Genomic DNA, 23,872 nt, shown 5'->3' with positions numbered 1-23,872 from the left:
GGTCTCATCCTTAGTGTCTGGTTCGACTCCACGGAGAAACAACACAAAGACGAACCTGGATTGATCTGTCCAAAAATCCAAGAGGATTCTTCCTACCCTGTCTAGTGCCCCTGAGCAAGGCACCTTACTCCCCCAACATCTGCTCCCTGTGCGCTGTACACGGCTGCTCACTGCTCTGTGTGTCCTTCACCAGATGGTTTAAAAGCAGAGGTTAAATTTTCCTACCTGCATGAGTGTGCCTGTGCACGTGTTTGGGACAAATAAATGCATCTTAATCTTTAAGAAAACAATTGCCATCCTTTGTTTCTCAGTGATGATTCTTACGTTGATATATGACTCTGAGGTCAGAAAACCTGCTTTAAAAGGACATGTGTGGAGCAGACCTTCCTGTCTTTGTGCTAGAATTTACTTAGGGAATAAAATGTTTTACACTTTACTGAGCAAACATGAGAAGAGACGTTCAGTTAACAAGCATCCAGACTCTCAGGATTTGAATTGATTTGAACGTAGGATATTGCAGTACAGTTTCTGCCCCCCCCCCCCCCCCCCCCCCATTTTATACAGAGATCCTTCTGCTGTTAAGAAAACCCCTTGTTATGCTTTAGTTTTCTGCACTGACACAAACAAGCTAGAGTAATGCCTCCCCTGTGTATGATTTTCGACAGCATACCGGCGTTCTGAATTCAGAGGTGAGGTGCGTAACACAACCGCATCGACGTCTGTCTCAATGTTCCAACCCTGACTTCTACACAGACGCTGATCCAACTGTGTTAAAAGGAGAGCTTGAACATCTGACTACCTCCGCTGCTGGCAATGTCCCTTGCGCATCCTTCGTTCGCAGCTTTGATATAGAACGGCGAGATGGAATAAAGGAAAAACATTCCCGCTTTGAACAGGCTTTGCATAGGGGCTTGTGTATTGAGAAGGGGAAATTCTGGCGTTGGGCCTTTTTTTTAAATCCCACCGTTTGATTAATTTTCATATGTGCTATGTGCTTCTCAGACCCTGCTCTGCTTTTCAGCAGCAGGAGAGCATCTTTTGGAATTCATTTTGAAAACGTTAATAAAGGTTTGAGGTGCTGTTTTCAGACTGTGACGATCCTTATGCTCTGGAAATTATATCAAAACAGGTTTATTTCTATTCTGAGTCTGCAGGCTCTGCTTGTAAATAAGTCAACAAATAGTAACAAACTGGAAATCCATTCTTTTCCCAAAGTTGACCCCCAGTTCTCGTGAAATGCGCTTTAATGACCCCATTGCTGTTTTATTTACACCCAGGAGATTTCTGTCCTTCTAAACCCTCACTGGGACCCCCCTGACTCCAGCCTCTGATAGCAGCGTTGAGCAATGTCTTCCATGCTGCTGTCCCTTGTAAAAACATCTGCTCTCCTTTGTGAGGATGATATATTTGCCTTCGTCCACTGGTGAAGTTGGGGCTGAGCAAGTTCAGCCTTCCTTAAAAGGAGAAAATATGCTCTTTTAGAAGGAAAAAAGAAAGGGGTGGCAGACGGGGGGGGGGGGGGGAGGAATGGATGAAGTTTGGGCTAGGAAGGCTCTATGGGCCTTGTAAAGAACATAACAAGGGTGAGAATGAAAGAAAAATATAAACATTTAGCCGAATCAAACATTATTGCTACTCTTTAATAACCAATGAACATAAAAAGTGCAGTGGAGCTTTTTTCACCCCATGAGGGAGCTAACATGTTTAATAAAAAAGAAAACCTCTTTATTCTCAATTGAGCAATAACAAAGTTCGAAGAGTCACAGAGAAACAAAATAACTTTGACTCTGAAGTTAATTGCTGCAGGTCGAGAGAAAAACACAAACTTTTCTCAGGCAAAGGCGTCCAAACAAATCGAATGATGATAATAATGCTGAAGTACAAAGTCGGTGCCCAAACACACTCAAGTCATTTGCCTTTGACTCTGTCAGCTTGTCAGTCATAATTTAATCTCATACATGACCCCATTAAAATAGAAATCCTAAAAAAACAAATGTCATTCTCTGTCAGACGGAGAGCACAAACAGGTGCAGTTGACAGGCTTGAAGAGAAGTTCAAGCAACCTCTGGATAAGTAGAAGTAGTTTTTCAGTTCCCTCACAAATTTTCCTTTCACTTTCCCTGAGAGCATTATGATCAGAAATCGTCCAATCATTCAAAACCACTGTCAAATCTCCATCTTTCTCCCATCGCTTACAAATGATTGAAACTATTCTTTGTTTGAAAGGTCAGGAAATTGTTTTTTTCAAATGCAGGATATTCCTTCACTTTTTCTGAATGAGTTGGTCTCACAAAAAGCCTCTTCGGGAAAACCTTGTAGTGGCAATAAACATTTAAAGTAAAAACGTTAACATTTAGGGTAGTTATCATACTGAAACAGTGTTTTCCTCGTCTGCCTTTCTAGAGCCAGCGTCTGGTATCTCTCATTCATTCATGACAGTGACACAAAGAAAAGCAAAATACAAACAAGAATCCACTTTCACTATTTTTCTCCCAACGCGAAGAGCTGACAGGTAAAACAAAGACTAATGTCCTGTTCCTGCTCAGAAGAATAACATCCTTTATTTATGAATCTTCTTTAAAGAAATCCTTGGAGCTCTTGTTTGTTTGTGTTTCAGCCCAATGATGACACTCGTATCTGACACATCTGATCTATCTGCAAAGTGTGATGGGTGTTTCTCTTCCCCCCCGCTCAACATCTGTGCATTAAGCACCAACATGAGAAAACTGTTTGATTTGATAAGGTCATGGATTAAGCTGCAGTAATTGCGTATATTAACTGACTTGTCTGAGCCTTTTCTCATTTCCCAGCTGGATTTACTTTTTGAAACTGATTATATTGAATATGTCCACTCTACAGTGCCGTGGCACAATGAAGAGCTGTCCACCACTGGGTATATGCATTGATTCATAAAAACACAACCTTTAAGTTCAAACCCAACAGACTGCTGGATTATTAAAGCTATTTCAGTGACTGCTTCATCTTGAGAAGCAGGAGGAAGTGTTTGTTTGAGAGTATGAATAGAAAAAGAAAAGGGAGGAAGAGTTAGAGAGAGAGAGAGTAGTTAAGTCACAAGGCAAACAGAGAGCCTGTCACATAATCACAGCTTGTATAAAATACACACTGGTACATTACACAGAGATGTAATCCCCCTTCATTAGATGAGTTCTCTGTCAGCCTGTGGTTTATTGATAATCTGCCTTTAATCACTGAGCTGCTGATCGTGTTATTGATAACTGTCACGCGTGAAAGCATCTCCTTATATGCAGTGTGTGTGCGCGTGTGTATGTGTGTGTGTATGGAGTAGAGAGCATCACCCAATCCATATGTGCTACAGGTGCCGCACCTGCTGCGCCACGAAAACATTACGTACAGGAACCTAGAAAGGTGGCCAAACGGAACGGACTCCAGAATGAACTGGAGAACCAATAGTTGATGCAAAAATAATACATAAGGTGTGAATTATCAAACGGTCAATATCTGGACACCTACTGTGGGCTTTTGGGGTAGAAGGGTAGGGTGACATGGCTAAGATCCTGGATGTCGAAGGCAGTCGGTTCGGCCGAAATCGCCTGCCTCTTCGTCCGCTGCTGGTCGTTGAGCTCGTTGTGCTTGTGGACCTGCTGGGTTGCCGGTTTGATAACGGAGCGGTATTTGTCCAGCTCGGTCTGCAGCTTCTGGATCAGCTCATCCTTCTGGTCGAGCTCCAGCTCCAGCTCGTCGATGAGCGCGTCCCTCTGGCGCAGCTCCTCGATCTTCTCCTGTAGCGCGTACTGGAGGTCGCGCAAGGTGCCCATCTCCGCTGGCGGCGACGAGCGACTTTCCCAACAAGTTTTTCCGGAAAGGTGAGCAGTCGAGTCTTTATCCTCTCCTCTGCCACGCTGCTCGTAAACTTTATCCGGCATGAACAGCTCGAGAGGATGCAGCCCCTGGCTCTCCTGAGGGGGATTCCTCGCCGCTGTGCGTCGCGGGTGTTGTTGAATTTGTGAGAAGGTGTGCTCGGTGGTTGCCTCGATTACCAAGGTGAGGTTGTAAAGCTCCTCGTGCACAATCATGCAAAGTTTCCTCTCTCTGTCTCTGTCTCTGTCTCTCTCTCTCTCTCTCTCTCTCTCTCTGTGTGTGTGTCTCCCTCCCTCCCTCGGCGGTGAGACAGTGGAGGAGCGTCCGCTCCGAGTGCGTCAGGCTGCGACCCGGAGAGAGTGCATGGCGAGAAGGGCGCCTACAGGAATCTGTGGCACAGTGCAGCCTGCCACTCCACGTAGAGCTCGTCTCACATGAATAATGGACTGCGTGAGAAAGCGGCGGCTCTCAGAAACATGTCATCATACCTCAGCTGCTCGCCCCGAGGCTGCGGAGTTACAAATAGGTGACCATCGGAGCCTAATGGAAGTTGGAGGCGATGGAAACTTAATGAACCTCAATGCCGATCAACAATGGGGCGAATAACACAACGTGATTTATCATCTGAATGTAGATTCCACTGCTTTGATTGGAGCATGCTGAGATGGAAAAACGCTAAATCCAAATCCCCGCCTTGCAACAGCTCATTTACTGACTGATTTGAAAGTGGAATAACTAAAGGCGAACAGATGATAATCTCGAATATTGTCAAACAGAAGCAGCAGAGGTGGAAATGCTAAAAGCTACTGAGGCTCACGAGCCACCACTTGCAGCTCCACATTCCTCATCTAATCTAGTGACGAGCGCGGGCTCCCGGGTGCCGCTGGTGTCTGTCCACATTATCCCAATGAGTCATCTGGAGCTCAGCGAAACAGCATTTGGCCTCATGTGCTCGGGACAAATTCAGCGGAGGATAAACTGCCAAGGACAATCTGATATAGGATGAGATGTTTCTGAGGCTGAAACTGCAATTACTGTTCTTTTTTTTTGGGGGGGGGGGGTGTCACAGGGTGACAGTGAAAACGAAAAGCAGCGTGAACAAGGTCTGTCTGGCTGCGAGCATATATGTGTCTTCTGTTATTTAGTGTGCTGGTGCACATCCTGTGATTCCTGGCAACAAACACCATGTGAACAATGCCAGACTGACACTGGTGTGCCTAATAACAGATCACAGCTGCCCCCTTGTGGTGGTTTGTAGGATCAACTCAGGTGATAGTGCTCCAAGGGGTCAACCTTTGGAATCAGCCAATTGCAACAGAGCAAACAGTGCCAAACTTTTCCATCTAGACTATAAATGAGATTAAGCAGCTGTGGGGAACACCTGTCAACAAAGATACATTTGTCTGGTTCAGTTATTAAACTGAAAGCTGTAAGGTTCCCCCCCAAAAAGCATGTGTTGTATTGTTTTGTTGTCTTTAAATTCAAACAACAAACAAGTCTAAAAGAGAACATGTAATTTCTTCTGAGATGTTCCAGTTGAGTTAAGGGTTAAATCTCAGTCAAGATCAAGTGTATAATAGATGTTCTACTTTAAAAGATAAGAAAAGAAAATCTTTATCCTCCAGAGTATTCTCATATTTTCACATTTGAAAAGCAGACCCCACTGTGTATTTGGTGTTTTTGTTTAATTTATTACTCAAACAACCAATATACCGACAAAAGAGTAGCCTTTATCATGTGAGGTCATTTAAAAGCATGCATCCTATTTTCTTTTAGGCCCATTTCGGTCAAGGTCAGGGTGCAGGGCATCATGAATTTACGTATTGAGATCTCAGTCTCTCCCCGGTCCAGCTTTGCATCCATCCCCTCATCCTCCCATCATCTAAAAAGGCTCCCTCCCATTGTCCTTCAAAGCTCCTCTGCGCTTTAAATTTCACCTCTCTAACCATCCAGCTCAGCCCTTTTCCTATGCAGATCAATAGAAACTGGATCCGCTGCTCCATGCTGCGGTAATCCGATGAGCGGGGCGGGCCACCCGGCTGGTGCCACGTCCTGACTCTAATGATGAGGGGTCACAGCGTCCCCGACCCCGTGGCGGCCAGAGCCTGTACGGCGGGCGCAGGTGGACGCCCTCCTCCAGTCATCGGAAGAGCTCATAGCAGTTAAGTCATCGCAACTATGCTTTACAGAAACACAGACATCTTTACTTCAGTTTCCCTGAGTGCATGAGCACATGCAGCCTGAACTCTGTGGATATAGAGGTCCTGTAGCTGATATATGATGATTAGTAGGTCACCGGATTATTTCTGCCTTCTATAGGCTGTAGCTGTTCCAAGGGTCGCACGACTCCACAACTCATTGTTTAGTATTTATGTTATATTCTGCTTTCCTCTTTTCCTCTGTGGGCATCAGTGTTTGTTTGAAAGTACACTGAGCATCCTTAAATAAATAAGTAAGGAACAGTCTGTCTGTACGCTCTGCGCTAATAGAAAAGAAGGTTGGAAATCGTCTAGTCACCTTAATATAATTAACTTCGCTGTCCGTTATATTAATTGAGCAAACACAGTGATTTGTTCCGACGGGATTGTGACTGTAAAAAACGCAGATGATGAGAAATGAAATGATGAAGAGAAAGAGTCTAACTTTTTCTTTGCTCACAGCTAAATCAAACAAAGTGAGACTAAAAGTGAGAGGATGAGATGCTCATCCTTCAAGCACCCAAACTGTGCAGCTAAAACGAGCAACTTAAAGGTGATAAAGGAAGCATATGGTCAAACAAAGCGTTTTCTAATGGAGTATTAAATATCCTCAGACATGCACTTCGGGTCCTCAGCGTCCAGCTACTAAAAGCCAATAATGCATCGCACTTCCTCCTGTCTGTGTCCCCGGGGACTGCCATGATGGATCTGATCAATTAGGAGCTCTTTTCTGAAGCTCGCCTTTGAGCTGCGTCATCGGCCCCCAAGAATGAAAGTGCTCGTCCATTCATGGCAAACATCCCCATCTTTCATTTAAAGGAAAAGCAGAGGACAGGAAACGAAAATGGAAGGGGATAGAGACAGGGCACAAAAGGTGCCTCAAGAAGTGTGTTTGGAAGTACTGTCCGCACCAGCACGTTTATTCTCTGTGAAACCGAGAGTTGTGCGTCCTTCTCAATATTCACACCTTGTATGACACACATTTGGATTGTGATACAAGCCTGTATTTGAGTACAACATAAAGCGGCAGCGCGCTCTTACCAGTCGGTCTTGGCATATTTCCGAAAGGACTGCCTCGTCAGGTCCTGGTGCGTCTGCGGCTCCGCGGAGATGCCCGGCGCCCTGCGGGTCCTCGGCCCAAGAAGTTGAGCGCTGGGCAGGACAGACTGACATTTGTGCAATTTCCTCTTCAGCTCCTGGATCTCGTCCTCCCTGTCCGCCAGCCTCCGCTCCAGGTCCCGTATCCGCTCCTCCTTCAGCAGCAGGATCTTGGCAAAGTCGTCCTCCAGGTCACTCATTTCGAAAATGCGCGTTAAACTTTGCCGCGATTCTCCGCGAGAAGACGGTCAACTCCCCGTGTTGTACTCGCACAGGTTGTGAGGACGCACACGGATCCTCCCCCCACCCCCCACCCCCTTCTCTCTCTCGCCTGGAACGCGTGGAATGATGGTGATGGTGCTCCGTGTATATCCCCCTGCTTCACCGGCCACTTGTTTATTTCTGAAGAGAAGAGCAACGCGGGTGTTTACAGACGGGAGGCGGACGATTGATGGAGACGCGCCGCCCCACAGTTCACTGAGCCTCCGGGGAGCCGCTGATGATCCTTCATTGAGAAAACCAATTACAGCGGCTCTTCCTCTCAGAGCGACGCGTGCAGGGCCGTCCAACTGGACACTGGAGAGCCGGGAGTAACTCCTGTAGTTCACCGCCTCTCAGGCTGCAAAAACCACAGAGAGGACTGCTGCTGCTCCTGCTGCTCCTCCTGCTCCTGCTGCGGCTGCTGCTGTCAAATATTTGTTTACGGTCAATCGGTACAACCCTGCGCCCTCTTGGAATGACAGAAGCGCAATGTTAAACCCCCAGATCACCTCCCAGAGCAGATTGAGGTGGAAAATCTATTATTCCACACCCTTTGCCTCATAGGACAGGTCTGTGCAGGGTCATGTTATATTGTATATGGAGTAAGAACACATTAGTGAAGTGAAAGTAATATCCCTATAAGGCAAATGGCACTTATGTGTGCTTATCAGTATTGCTATGGAGATTAATTTGGTATATGTCCATGATTGTGGGAAGATTGCACTTTTTAAAACACAAGAGTGGAGTTGATAATTCTATCCGAACAAAAATAGTCTAGACTTTGCCCAGAAACTAGTTTGAAGTGAGGAGGGATACCTAGAGCAGGAGATACAAAAAAGGCTGTTGTATGCATCAAAAAGGAATTCAAGATAATGAGACAACAGGTTCAGAGTGTGTTATCTCACAGATTAGACTAATCCGTAATTACAGTGCCCATCACTTTCATCCTCGTTGCGCTCAGAGCTCAGTAAAAGACCATCACTTTTCTCGCTGTAATATTAATATCCAGAGCCAGTCAAGTCATTTCCATGCATCATTTTTTATCCTCCTGCCTAAATCTGTTTCAGCTCAATGGATTCATTGAGAAAAAAGAGAGCTCATGGGCAAGAAGGGGGTGTTTCATTAAGATTCTGGGTTAAAAATAGAGAGAACACATCTTCTCTTTGCTGGTGTAGTTCAACATATGCCACCCTTATGTCTGCTGCTCGCCTTCTCCTTGTTCCATTCACCTCTTACTGGGCCAGAGATTAACGCTGTGAAGTGTGTACTTCTTTATTTGCAGAGTTTTATTGCACATTATTTGACGCTTCAACTCTGTCTTTAATCTGCAGCTCTCCAAATCCATCTACAGGGTAGAGTATTATTCCATAATAATAACTGCTCATAAACCTTCATCTCCCATGTGTGGCTTGTTATAACCCACTTAACTAGCCAGGCTTGATCATTTCTCTGAGAGAGTTATCTTCTGCTGTTCTGCTCTCATCATGAAGCACATGTGATCTGCCCTCTTGTACTGCTACTCTCTCTCTCTCTCTCTCTCTCTCTCTCTCTCTCTCTCTCTCTCTCTCTCTCTCTGTGAGAGTGTTGCTTGTTGTGCAGTCATTGTGAGCAGCAAAGTGAATGCAACCAGCTTTCAAAGACAAGTTGAGGACCCCGGTTGTGCTGTTATCAATGTGGAAAACAGTGATTGATTAATTATGTATGCAGCAGACACTGTGCCCATTATCACAGCAGTAGATTAAGTGTCACCTTCTATGACCTTATCCATAGCCAACAGAAAATGTGGTCGCAGTGGAAAAGCACTACAGAATTCTTATTCAAGAAAAGAACATTCATGCATTCAGACCAAAATAAGCAGAATATGATCCATCAGGGGTGTTTGATCTCATGTTATTACCAGAATAAATACTTGCTATCAGTGCCTGCACCTACATACACACTCGTTACACTATCACGATGACTATATCAGCATCACCGGCTCAAAACTGGTTTCTGCATTGCCCCCCACACTTGGCTACGTCCATGTTTACACAGAGCGAGGTATGCTGCACTACCAGTTTGTGCTTGTGTTGTCTGAGCGCTACATGGCTCATCTCCCTTAGATGTTGTGGGTTAGGTAATGGACGTCAAGTTGACGACGCAGCGCCCAGCGATAGATGGTCTGTCGGCACACAAGAGTGTCCGATCACGGGCGTCACTGAGTTCATTATTGCTGTGTCTGACCGCTGTAATAAAAGGTTCATGTGCCGTCTGTGCAGCGGTTTTAAAGCGTCTCTGTGCAGAGAAAAGGTGATGCCCTCTCGTTGGCCTCTGGGACAGATCATCTTACGGAAGAGGGGAGGGCAGACATTAGTCACTGTTTTCCTGTAATACACTCACACACACTCATACAAGAACCAGAGAGAGGTGTCTTGGGTATACCCAGACATATGCTTGCACATCATAATCACCCACGCACAAGCTCGCGTACAAGGATTTATGTAACCATTCACAAAGCTGAGATCCCTGCAGACACAAACTTGGTCATGCCAGCAGCTCAAAAGGAAACCTTGGTGGAGATTAATAAGTGCAATGGTAAGAACAGTATGTCGCTACGTCTCTAGAGAATCCCCCCCCCCCCCCCCCCCCGAGCCCAAAATGTCTTTGATACAACATCCGACTGTGGGCTCGTCGTCTCTGCTGCTGTCCCATCGAGGATCCACCAGCTGGCCACCTGCCAGGGCCTGCAGTCCCAGGAGAAGTGAGACAAGTGCTAGGAGGAGGCGAAAGACTGAGAGGGAGACATCATGTGACGAGGACAGGAGAGATGCTTCAGCCTGGAGCAATCTCTTTCTGTGCCCCTCCGGTCCCGTAAAGAAACTGCAGCAAGTCCAGCACTTAAGCAGCAATATCATACGCTGACTTCACATCTCAACGGCGTGGTCTCAAAATGTAACATGATCTCACATCCAGAGCTGCAGATTGATCACGCGGCTCACACTGGAGATGGATATAACCAGAGCTCAGGAAATTGACTTAGCGAACGCAATAATGATACTTCCTTCCTGCCTTCCTGCTTTAGTACTGTCAAAATCAGATAGGTAAGAATAAGGTGTATTTCACTGTCACAATGCTAGAGCTGCAAATAATGATTTTAATTATTAATAAATACATTAACAAATGAGTCTGTGACGATTGTGAGTCAGAGGCAGCTGAACTTGTGAACGTTCTATAATAAGCTGTACATGTGTTTTCAAAGTCGCCGAAGATTCAATAGATCACATGACTGCTTACCTCCACGAGGAGATTATGTTTTCATTGCCTTCTGTCTGTCTGTCTGAAGGATTACTAAAAAGCTACTGATCCGATTTCCATGAAATATTGTGGAAGGTTGGAACATTACCCAAGAAAGACCCACTAAGATTTGATTCCGGATAAACTGGCAGATCCAGTAAGTTTAAGTAATCAAAATATGTCTAATGTAGGACCTGATCTCAATGCATGCAATATGGTGATAAAATAGATAAATAAATACGGCCCTGTTGATTGCATGTGTCAAACCTTCATGAGAATTATCACAGACTCTCATCAGCATTGTTACCAACCACACCATTTAGCTGGTAGTTTCCAGCTAAATGGCTCTGCTAAACTCACTGTACACTACCTGCAGACAAAGTAAGCTACAACCTGGTGAACATCAAGGCACATTTATTAGCTACAGAGCAAAATATTTCCCTCAGGAGAAGGTGGAGACCAAAAACAGAGCTAAAAAGAGAGGCAGTATTGGACTTAAAGCTTGACATATAATATACAATAATGTTGCTCCGCATCTGTTGAATGGTTAACCAGGCAACCAGGCTCTGAAAGGTTCACCATATCAATGCAATGGCGATAACACTTCATGCCAGTGTTGTGTTTACAGGTCATTAATCTCATGTGTCAGATGTTCCTGTTGATTTAATGTTTATTCTCGGCCATGTAAGTCTATAATAGATTTTTTTTAATCCTTATCCTCCAAAGAATCCATATTCTCACATTTGAAAAGCTTAAAACCAGTGTGTATTTGGTGTTTTTTGTTCATTTATCACTCTAACAACCAATATATTGACAAAATCATCATCAGTACATATTCTGTAGATCGTCTAACGTATTAATAGACTAATAGTTTCAGCTCCGAGCGCTGCTTTAATAATAAAGTATGATTGAAAGAGAACACAGTAATCTGATTCAAAGATATCATGACAGTGGAGAGTGAGATGAGGTGTTGGCCCTGGTGTTATACAGAGAGGAGTCTGTGAGGTGAACAGAAGGTCGGGGTCACTGGTTGGAAGTCTGCTTTCACGTCATCGTCCAGGTGTTCTACGTTCATAACGTTGCTAATGATCAGGCACATGTTCAGCCAGAAACAAGAACATGAAGAAGAACGCGTCATCCCCACTTTGACAGGACCATAAGCAGCATTCAGAAACAAGTGTTGCAAAGGAACAAAACACCTTGTGCAGCTGCTGAAGTTGATTTGGTTTGGAGCTCTTTTTAGTTTAAGTGTTATCAGAGAAAGATTCATTTATAATCGCAGGTATTTACTGCCAAACTCAAATAAAACGATGAAATCCCCACAATGACCTGCTTAGGGGGTAGCATGGATAGATTATGAAACGCGTCTCCTGGGCTCAGACTTTCACAAGATCTACCGCTGACAACTTCTGAAAAAAAACAAAACTTCATTTTGTTTGTTCTCCTTGACGCTCCTGTGCGTCTGTGTTGTGCAGCGCTTTCTCTTTGTTGTCATGTTATGTGTCTTTATATTTGTTCTCTGTCTCTTCACAACCGCTTTCTCTCTTTGTCTCAGTTTTGTCCTGTCTCTGTTCTTGCTCTGTAGCTGGCGGGCTCAGGGAGTTGAGCAATCCATCTTTGAGTTTGAGTTAGTCTGTATCTTTTATTCTCTATCTGCTGCTTTTTTTGTTTTTGTGCTTGTTGCATTCTTCTTTATTTGATTTAGTTTTCTCTTTCATACTGTGTGTGTGTGTGTGTGTGTGTGTGTGTTAACGCGTTAACGCTAGTAGGTGGTTAGGAGGTCATTTTACATCTGTGGAGTTTGCATGTTCACCCCTTGGGTCTTCTCCGACAAAGGGCAGGTTCATGGTCACTCTAAATTGCCGGTAGGTGTGGTTGTTAGTCGCTGTATGTCAGCAGGGTGCAACCACCTCTATGTATGACGTGCATCAGAATTGGATTGGCTCTCTGTGACCCTCAAGGATTAAGCTGTCTAGATAGTATGAATGGATGTGAATCGACGACCGGGTTCTCAACCTTGTGACAGCGGAGCTTTGTCTCGGAGTTGCATCTCATATCAACAAAATGTCAACTGAAAATAACAATATACTGAAAATGAAATATTCACCTCACACACAAACTCTGTCATCTGTTTCAGCAATGAGCCGCCTTTGTTTTGTTGACATATATGAGGCGGTGTTATCAAAAGTTAAGCTGAAAAGGGGGAAAAAAAGTAGCTGTGTAGTTGTTCTTTTGTGGTCAAGATAAGTGAACAGGGTTTATGAAGACTTTGCTTCAAGGATAAACTGAGTGGAAACACGGTAACAGGAAAAGAGATCGAAACAGAGCCACAGATATCTACATGAGCTCTTATCCCACTGTCACTCCGCCAAACCACTCCACATCACTTCTGTATCGCCTTCTTTTTTCTGGAGAAATGGAGGCTGCATTGGTCTGGGCTTGCTCGGATCAGGATTAGTTTCTGCTCCCTGAGTTATTCTCTGGTGTAAGAGGTGTCTCTTGTCAAGCACGTCCTGGGGTCTGTGACACTAGAACCATTGAGGAGCAGCGACGAAAACAGCTGTGATGTTAATTCAGAAAAAAGGTGTTTACTTTTTGGTTTCCTACACGTGTTTACCTCAACTGCAATGTGGACTGCGATAGTTTAGAAGTATGTGTTGATGTGGAGAGTTAACCTCAATAAAGGAGGTTCGGTGATCTGGCTTTATTTACCCATTTATAGACATTATACCTATGTTGTATATAGTTGTTTGCCTTGTATCTCATTCTGGTTCAGATTTGGTGCCAAACAAACCCTCCCTGCACTTTTCATATTATAGACTACTATCAAGAGTGCTGGACAAAGCCCTGCCTGGATTGAAAGAAACGAAACATGTTGTGTAAACTGTGGAGAATCCCTCTCATCTCTCAGGCTGTGAGACAACAAACATGCTTTATAATCCCCAGCTGGCCGTGCAGCCGCCACACTTAAGCAACAAACTAATATAGAGGTGGCATGTAATTGATGGTTTGGTGTGAAATGAAATGACCCTGTTGGCGTCTTTAACTCACCTCAGGCCCCTCAGCCTCACACCCCCTCAGCCTCAGGATCACACTCCCTCTGCCGCTCTTCCTGTGTGCGTCTTTGCTAAGCGTGAGCACGTGTTTGAAAAGGTCGTCAACTGCGACACATTTGAGGGGAATGGCTGCCTGTGAGGATGAGTGACTCTGACTTTTTCCTGGAGCTCGGAACGTGATACAGAGTCTGTCTCCAGAGAGGCGTCTCCCTCTATTCCTTGCGTGATACGCCGTAAACACACCTGACTGATGAGTCACATAAAGCTGGGACCTACTAGCGTGTCGTTATCTGGCTGTTTGCGAGGAATGCGTTTAATGGAAGCTAGTTTGAGCGAGCACGTTACTCCCCCCAGCGTAAACCATACCATATGGTGCCTATATGTTCAGCTTTAGGCCACAGCAGTATAGTCTTCTTCTGCAAGGTCAGGAGAGAGAGCTCTTACTTACAGTCCAGTGAGATTATTCCTCTGGTAGGAGCCTTGGTGAAAGATTTATTGCCCTTCGCTGTGAAACAAAAACAAAAAAAGTTTCCTAAACAATACTTTTTCTTGAAGCTTTGCTCCGGAAAGATAAGAAAAATCTTAGTTAGTGACTTGTTAGTGATGATTGAATATATATTATGAGTGTTATTAGATTTTTTTTTTTTTTATCTGCTCAAGTTTCTTATTCTTCTATAAATACTTAGCTGCTAGTAATGTGTACTTCTTAAAATTACATGTCAACTAGTGTTGTAGCAGAAATGCATCATAAAAAAATGAGTTTGGTTACAAAAGATGTTAATAGAGCTATAATGCTTCATTTGAACCATTGTTTATGTATGCATTTTGTATTTCTTTGACTTAAGATATTTCTCTTATCCTGAAGAGATGTGAAATAAAAAAATTAACGCAGATATTTTACATTTGCTCTTAGTGTAAATGGAAATCTCTAATCGTGGCAAGTAAAACTTTATTTTTACTTATATATTTGTCAGTACCCAGGAGAACTGAGAAACCCCTCACAATCATTTCCCATTGTTTATTTTGGGTTTGATGTTCTTCTAAAAACTGTTTTTGCTTGACATCCTTTTAGCTCCTGGTGAATAACTGTCATCATGAGACGGGAGAGATGCTTTATGTGGCTTTAGATAAAGTTTTATGTAACTAAGGGTTTTTTTAAACAGAGGAGAAAATAGCAGCACGAAGCTGAGGCAGGACACATGTTCTCTAAGAGCTGAATGTCAGGGTGATGATTGAGCTCATTCAATTTCACACTCACCCAAATAATAATTGACATTTTAAACTTTTCTTAAATTGAAAATGTTCAATCCCCAAAAGATCTCAGAAGCTTGAAGTAGACTCTTAAAGCGCATAAAAACAAAATGAGGTTGCAATAAAAAAAAAAGCTCATATAACAAATATAAAAACAGATATCTATAACAACAGACAACAGGGGAAATGTTAGTTTTTTTTATTTGTTAAATTAGTTTTTAATATCTTCGGATTTGCTGTGTGAATTTCCTCTGGGAGGTTTTAGTGAATCTTTAAGATACATTCATCCCAACAACAGCCCCTTTAATATTGGTCTGCCAAAACAAGTCAATAACTATAATAAATGATCAAATATTTGCAAATTAAATTATACAAAATATCACCACAGCCATGTAGACAAAGGCATCATGTCTCAGCAGAACTGTAAAACAACATCAAAGAAGAAAATGGCTCTGAACAAGAGAATACAAAGATGATTTTGGTTGGTTAGGAAAAACCAACAGCAGTGCATAAATAATAACAGAAAAATATGCTAAAACATGAAAATTTAAATAAATCAGTGCATAAAACTGAGGTTCATTATACTGTGTATTATATCCTTAGATTATTATATTATTATTTACTGTTTTGTTTGGTTTAGGTGCAGTCTTTTGTAAAGTGTTGAGACAACGATTAATACGCATAAAAATTTCGATTATTGATACATTTTCCTGTTCTCTTGATTATTGTTTTGGTATAGCACCTGAGGATTTGTAAAACCCCCAGATTATTCATTTATTTTAATTTTGTAATTAAAGTCAATCAAATCTTCAAGTTGTGAAGTTGGAACCATCAATCTGGAATTTTTACATGAACTTTTTTTAATGAATCAGTTATTAAAAGAAAGGCCATTTTCTGTCTGTCATCTAATGGTTTCTGTTCTAATTGGGCTATACACCGATGTAGTTTTATATTTAATAACCCATCAAATTTTATAAACTCATCACATGTTTGGTATTTAAAATAAGCTATGTCCCCCCGATTTGTATTGGAGTAGAGGAAAAGCTTGTAACTCAGTGTCAAATACCTCAAATTCATATTTCGTACAACAACTGCGTAAATGTACCTACACTCTCAGTAGCTGTAGCAGACGGTAACACATTTGCAGTTGAGCTGCAGAAGTGTTAAAACAACAACCATTGCCCCCCTGAATTCCTCTGGCACATGCCTATCTCTGCAGGGTTCCCTGCACACTACACAAGCTTTGCACAACATATGGAGGGGCATCATGTTAAGTCAGGACTGAGGCCGGCCCAGGCGTCTGGAGCCAGCTCGGACAGCAGTGCCACAGCACGCCTTTATTTCAACGTGCTCATAAAAGTCAGCGCAGCTAAAGATAGACACAGGCGGTCGGAGGGACGACAATAAATCAGTCAGAGACCCCCAGGGTCGAGAAAGGGTCCTCAGATGGTGAAGCTTAGCTGACTTCCAAATCGCTGAACTAAAGCCCTCGCATGATGTTTACTGTGACCTTATAACCCAGCTGCACAGTTTTTCTGCTCTGAAGTCTATCCTGCTGCTTTAATGTTCCCAACACTGACTTGCAGATTCATCAGTCCTCTAATATACTGATACTTAAAGCGTTAGCACTTTAGGAGAACCCTCTGCTGCCTGCACAGTAGATCCTGGCTGCATCGCGCCCAGAGGGCCTCCACATTCCTGGCTCAGCTGGACGTTCAACAGGCCACCACCTGCAGCATGTCAACAAACCACGCAGGGTTAACAATCCCCCTCTCACTGTTAAACCATTTACCGTCACCCTAACTGTGGGGTGCTGTAAAAATAGAGTCTGAAAGTACTTGTTAGTGAACACTGTCAAGTAATAACTGAAAAAAATACAAGAGGAGTACTTGGAATAAAATCATGTTATAAAAAGCAACAGACAAAACAGAGAACAGATAAGAGATAAAAGCTGATTAACAAAAGATCGAGAGATGCTGAAGATATAGATGATGAAGTAAAAGCTTAAAACAAAAGGCTGATGTTTTTGACTGACACTCGCCCATGGCTGTGCGTGCTCACAGTGGGGGAAGGAGAGATACCGTGTCTTGTCTCAGCTGTCACATCTGAGCCTGTGGTGGGAAAAACGTGAGAAAAAAAAAAGCCCACTCTGCCTGTCAGTCACATCCACATGCTGACATCCCCTCCAACCAACTGGATGAAACCACACTGGAACATCGTTTGTTCCTCCCGCATCACTTTGTCTTGTTCTCATTGTCGTCTCACTCAGATTGGTGTGAGTCAGCGTGTGGCCATTAACAATTGGAGTCTTTTTTTGTAGTCATCTATTAAATTTTTTAAAAAACAAGCATCATTAATTGTCTTTGGCAGCTAAACGCAACGATCAGCTTTGATGTCAGCTGGAAGAAACCATCCCTCAGCAAGAAGGAGCCGGCTCACTGGTGATTACGTGCAAATGTAGTTTCTACATTTGCACAACAAAGATGGGACTGAAATTAGGTGAGCCGGAGATCTGGTCCGTGGCTCCTCTTCAGTTGTGGCTGATCTGCACGGTGTTGCAGTTGCCTAGTAGCCAGCGACGCCCTCTTCATTTCCAATCGACATCACTTGGCGCCAGAAGAGCTCACCCAGAATAACTGGACAGGCCTCAAGAGACAACTGCTCACTAATGTAATATGTATGAGGCGAGTGGCCGTCTCTTTCACGGATATCAAGGCCGAGCGTTAGTGCATGTGTGAGATTTTTACAGAAACAGAGAGACGTTCCAAAAAGATGCCCGGATGAATCTTTGCCTATGTTGCATAACAGCGTGCAGTAGCTTGACCCTGCATTTAGACTCTTCTGAGTTTGCATACACACTAAAAGATCTGACCGTGTTTTCTGGATCAGTGCATGTCACTGTTTAACGCTGCAAGAAAAAGAAAAGAAGAACTGGTGGACGACTCGGCTTTAAGTCATGCATGGCTCCTGGGAAACACTCCAGAGTCCTCATGTTCCAGGCATGATCACTCATCATTTGTGTGTGCTGCAGTGAATCAGGTCTCCATCATAGCATCCCCCTTGACCTTGCACTAGCTCATCAAGACAAACTGCATCCCTCAGCGGACATGCTCATCATCCCCTACACAATTTCAGCGTTTCTACCATCGTGGCCTCAGAAACCAAGTCAAACACGTCTCTTCTGCTCATGAAACTCCTTTTCTTCTGATTTATAGCAGAGCAAAAGGTAACGTTCCCACAGTCCCAAAAAAAGCCTGATTACCGAACTTGGTGGCCTCAAGAGGTTCAGGCACATAAATCAGCCTTTCAACAAAAAAACACGATAAAGATGAAGTGGGTGAAGAAGCTTTTACAAGCTCTGCTCTAAGTTTTGAAAATCTCTGAATGGAGAAGCTATAGATCCCAACACAGCGCCTCCTCCTGAAAAGGCAAGATAACACATTTAGTCTATAAGACATTCAAAATAACCACATGCATTGAGCTGCAGTGGAGCATCCTGTGAAGCTGGAAGTACTCCAGTGAATTGCTCAAGGACGTCATGCTGGGTGGAAGCTTTCTTGCTTTAACACTGTCTATGTATGGTCATTATTTTGTCTGTGGTCATTTTTAATTTAGTCACATACAGTGTTACATAAGACTTTCTTTTCTTCCCGCTGACATTTCCCTGTTTCCCCTCTGCTGCTGACCGAATGCTTTGTTCTGCTCTCCGTGTCCAAATGCCATCCAAGCGCTGTACGCTATACACGATGTCCTCTCATTTCAAAGCCCTGTGTCTGTGTCTTTTGGCGTCTGTAAAAAAAAAATCCACATGGAGTAGAGTTAGTCAAAGTTGTTGCAAAGCATCAGAAAACCATGATTGCCAAGAATCATCCTCAGCGCTACTCACCGTCCCACTGAGAATGATCAGAGGAGCAGGAAGTAGGAGGGAAGGACGAGGGAGGCTCGCTTTCAGTCGACGCTGCAGTTGGCTGCGATGCTTCAAAACCATTCTGTATTGATCGACTCTGTGCTGATGGGCCTTTCAAAGCACGATCAGGCCGGGATCCTGACTCAGCATAAACCGATGGAGAAAAGAAAAAATGAAGTTGCTGAATTGAGACACCTAAACTTTTCAAGTAATGTAAGTCAATGCAGGAAAACAGGTCATATTCAGTTTCCCTTAATGCATTGAGAGCAATGTTCTATAGGGACAAGGTCAGGCAGCAAATTATGTCTGTTTTTTTCCCGTCAAAGATATGATATATATTTTTGTAGTTTTTGCATGTTTACAAATAACATACCGAATAATATCACATACAAAGATCCACCCATTCCCTCCCCACCCTCCAGGAAACAAAATATTGCAGTGCGTTCAAATAAAAAAAAAAAAATCACTTTTGTTGATTGGCATTTGAACCGATGAGTAGAGTCACTGAAATATGAGGACAATGTATTTTCACATTGCTGTTGATGACATAGTTCAGCAGAGGTGTGGTCTTTATCCAGTGTGGCGGATTCTGAGTCATGTGGGCTGATCGTGGTGCTGGTGGCGGACCCTGTGTCGCGTTGGCATTGGGCACGGGCGGTGGACCAGGACCGCAGTGGTGGCTTGTGATGGGTCCTCCTGGTGGGCGGCGGTGGACGGTGACTGAGGACTGAAGTGGCGTCTGGTCTGGATGGTGGATCGTGGTCTAGATGGTTGCTGAGCATGGACTGTGCTTCATCAATGCTGCTAGAGACTTTGATTATTGATGATGTTCTCCTGCACGTGGCATCTATTGCACTTCTGTCCGTCCTGGGAGAGGGATCCCTCACATGTGGCTCTCTCTGAGGTTTCTACATATTTTTACCCTGTTAAAAGGGTTTTTTGTAGTTTTTCCTTACTCTTGCTGAAGGTTAAGGACAGAGGATGTCACACCCTGTTAAAGCCCTATGAGATGAATTGTAATTTGTGAATATGGGCTATACAAATAAAATTTGATTGATTGATTGATTGATTATACAAATGGCCCTTTGACAACAGGATCTGACTCATTCTTCCATCTGCTCACCCAAACATGTCGGCAACATGGCCGGTTTCCAAAAATCCCTCAACAAAAATAAACCACTCACTAGCCACAGATCAAAGTGTCTGTTCAATGATGATGCATCGAGCTCGACCTTCCAGGCGGAGCGGCAAGGTGACCGAGGACGTATGTGTCTGCTCGGTCCGCTGCGCCGGCTCCAGTTCTAAACGCTGACGACAGATGGCACAGAAACAGACATCAGTCATGACAGTGTCCCCTCTGTTGGCGGGATTTGACTTTTGACTTGTTACATCATGCAGTATGTCGCTCCCTGAGCTGATTCCAGCTCAGCCAGGGAGCCAGTCCAAGATTACAGAAAGTAGGTCGAGTCACAGAGCGATTCCCAACTTAACAACATAGTCTGATCTGGAGCCTCAGACCTTAGGAGCGTGACACGGCCTGAGGTCAGACCACCACCACCATCACCACTGAATATCACCACCTTGTCACATCGGCTGTTATCATTGCCAGTTACTGTTTCAGTGCTCCAGGGCCGGGGTAGATAGACTGAAACTTCAAATGGTCAGAGGCTGTAGGGGATGTTGGCCCAACCGACAGAGCGTGGTGACTCTAGCGAGTTCTGAAGCGAGGATAAGCTCTGCGGTGAGGAGGGAGGAGATGACACGGCTGCTTGTTTAAGGCCCTGGTCATTTCATGGCTTCTTCAGAAGTGTGTGGAGCCTTGATGGAGGGGAGGAGAGGGAGCCACCACATCTCATCAGCCTTGATAATGGTGTCTGTGATGAGAATAACGATCACCATTACAAATGTCGGCAGCAACAGCAGCAGCAGCATTCCCTCTGGGCCTGAAGTGCTGCGTTGATATCTGGGCTCTTGAGGGGGAACTTGAATGAATGTGTAGTGCTGTTTCTGTTTTGACTATGTCGCACCTCAAATGCAGTTTCAGTACATTATATCCAAAAAGCTTATCAAGATGCTTTTGAATGTTACTGTTTTAGCCTTTTTTGCGGTCCTTCGAATCCGTGTTGCAGGAAATTAGAGCAAACCACAGATAATTTATACTTAAATAGGCTATGATCAATATTATTAATAATGACTAGAAGGGCACTCAGTAGAGCACATACCTTGTCCGAGGCCAACAGCCTCTTAAGTTCATTCAAGCTGCACTAAATCTCACACACTCAGAAATATCAGTCTACTAATAGTGTTTTGATCAAGATCTATGAATAATTTTATGGGAAAGTGGTGAAATACCCAATCTTGTTAAAGAAACTAAAAACAAATTCATGGATTTTCCTCTTTGGTCTAACCCTGAATATAACAGGTGATCTTGGCCCAGGTCTCATCCATTTTACATAATCCTGCTGAAAAACAAATAAAACCAAAAAACAGACAGGGATCATATATCAAATTTAAATGTGAAAGCAGTGCGACAATATGGAAGGTGTATCTGGCAGTGATGAGATTTGCCACCTGAATCTGCAGCTTTAGAGGCAGTTACATATCATCGTTCAGCTGTTCAGCCGCAACTTTACAGCTTTGATTCACTCTCACCTCTCTCATTGTGTCACAGGCAGCTGTTAACTGTGAAAATTACACAAAATCTGCACTACCTGCTGAGCACCAAACACGCCAGACAACCACCAATGGAGCTGGTGAACACAGAGGAGCCAGAAAGTTCCATCAGAAGTTTGTAGAGATCACAACCCAAAAGCTAGAACACAGGAATTATTGTATTTACAAGAATCCAACTCGGAGTCAATGATAATGTTGCTCTGGACTTTGTGATTGCGCAAATAAGCAGCTGTTTGTTTAAGCCATATCAAATTAAAGGTGATTTTATATATATTTATACATCATATATACAATATATCATATGTCTGTGTTAAGTTGACAACTTGTCTCTGCTGCCCACTAGTGACCATAACTTATAATTATTTTACATGCAAAAACACTCAAGGCAACAATAACAAATATTCAAAACACAGATGTGTAGAGGAACTCATCTTCAAACCAGCCTTATTTAAATCCACATGACTTCTAACAATAGCACTTAAAGGGGACATGCTATGCTTTTCAGTTTTTCTTTCCCTTGGTACATTAGGTTTATAAAAGTTCGGCAAAGTCTACATTTAAGGGAAGAAATGGTTCCTGAAGATCCTGAAACGCTGCGTCTGTAGCCCCGCGGATGATTCCTCTTCACAGTGACGTAATAAAGCCTCACATTTGTATAATGCACCTAGCAGCCGTAGTGTAGCTTGCCCACAAACAAAGCTGAATAAAGGGAGAGCAAAGTACAGTTTAAGACCGAGGGCAGACAAGAGGAGCTGCAGCACTGGACAATCTGAGGGAAGTTATGCTTCTACGGAGCATTAGCTCTTATAAACCATTTTAATTAATACAATTATGAACCTGAATATCAGCCCAATACGTCTTATCACATTCATGTGAGTGTGCCGTGTATCTTTCTGTCCATTAAGTGCATGTGTGTTAACACAGAGGGAGATGAGGACAGCACAATTATGTACACCTTGGCACTTTTATTACCCAAATCCTTCTTTCTCATACCACCCACTTTCCAAGCCATCCATTAATAGGCAAAACTCCACTTTCTCTTCAACAACATTATCTGCTCAGACTAAGTATGGTATTACGGTGAAAAGACCACCGCACTTCTGAGAATAGACTAGAATTTGCTTGTGAAACCATGAATCAAAGTGTTGTTTCTCTTGGCCTGGTCGCCTTGAGGGAGGATAGGTTCCTTTACCGCCGCAGACAGTGTGTTGTGATGTAGTTGTGCAACACTAAAGATAAGGTTTGTACTTTCACATATTGACACAGACAGTTATATTTGATAGAGACATTGTTGGTGGACGGCAGCGAGGGGCCAGATTGGAAAACGGAGGGGACAGGAGCCGGGAAGAGGCTGTGTTTTCACATGCTGTCACACTGTTTGTGTTATAAATTATTTTCAGAATATAATTTGAATAATATGAAACTATATTTGGGAAGACACAAAGCATCCCAACAACACACACTCTAAAATCACATCCAAGGTGACAGTAATAAGGACAAGACAGGTTTTTTTCCTTCACAGCTGCATAAATTAGGTGTTTTTCAGACACATTTCACTGTGAAATATCTTCAGAGCATCACTGTGGCCTGTTAAATAAAGTTCAGCTGAAACTGTCCGTATTCAGGGCACAGACTCCCTCCCTCCCTCATTTGACTATGTACAGTAGTAGCGTGGGAGTTTGGCTGGGCCGACCAGTCAGCTCCATGGTGCCAGCAAATTCCCCGGCAAGTCAAGCAGCCAGCTCGAAATAAATACATGTTTTCGGCCAAGGAATCATGAGGACCTCTTGCTCTTTTAGGAGGCGACTTCAGACAAAACTCTCCGACAACTAAGCAACAGTTTATCAGCCGCGGAGGTCTGTCCTGGCAAGAATCGCAGACAATCCGGAGCAAAAGAGTCTTTTAATGAAATGAGTGATGAACATGTTCATAATTCCATTCGTTGCCTGAAATTGGATGAAACTCAGAGGCTAACTTTTCAAGCTTCTTCCTGGGAGTGACAGTTCCAGCTTAGACACAAGATTTATTGTATTTCAGTCTTGTCTGTATTCTTCTCACTGGTCACTGGGTTTCAGTTGATTAGAAAAGATTATGTGCATCAATGAGGATTTGAATATAAATGTGATACAGGGTTGTTTGCTCATGTTGCCTCTGTCGATCAGTTCTGATCAATATAAGCCCACAAAGTCCTGAAGATGCAGATTTGCTGAGTTTAATTAATGTTTTTTATTCCACTTTAACTTTTTTTGTTTAAAAAAATATATTATTCAAAATTAAGAGCAGGGAAATATATATATATATACTCAGAAGCAGTG

The 23,872-nt window shown here is 43.4% G+C and overlaps 1 protein-coding gene across 2 annotated transcripts in view; it reads right to left on the bottom strand.

Moving 5' to 3' along the window:
- LOC133966657 (cGMP-dependent protein kinase 1) overlaps positions 1-7,359 on the bottom strand; it is a 78,628-nt gene extending 71,269 nt beyond the window's left edge. The window contains exon 1 of one of the 2 annotated variants that reach the window (XM_062401666.1): positions 7,080-7,359. In XM_062401666.1, coding sequence (XP_062257650.1) covers positions 7,080-7,336 — 257 coding nt within the window. In that variant the 5' untranslated portion in view covers positions 7,337-7,359. Of the gene's footprint in view, positions 1-3,492; positions 4,068-7,079 lie in introns of those variants that run through there. The other variant, XM_062401665.1, reaches the window with a different exon arrangement.
- Between the last annotated feature and the right edge of the window lie 16,513 nt (positions 7,360-23,872).

Source organism: Platichthys flesus, chromosome 12 (genome assembly GCF_949316205.1).
Source record: "Platichthys flesus chromosome 12, fPlaFle2.1, whole genome shotgun sequence".
NCBI lineage: Eukaryota > Metazoa > Chordata > Actinopteri > Pleuronectiformes > Pleuronectidae > Platichthys > Platichthys flesus.
This window is presented reverse-complemented; position numbering and strand designations above follow the sequence as displayed.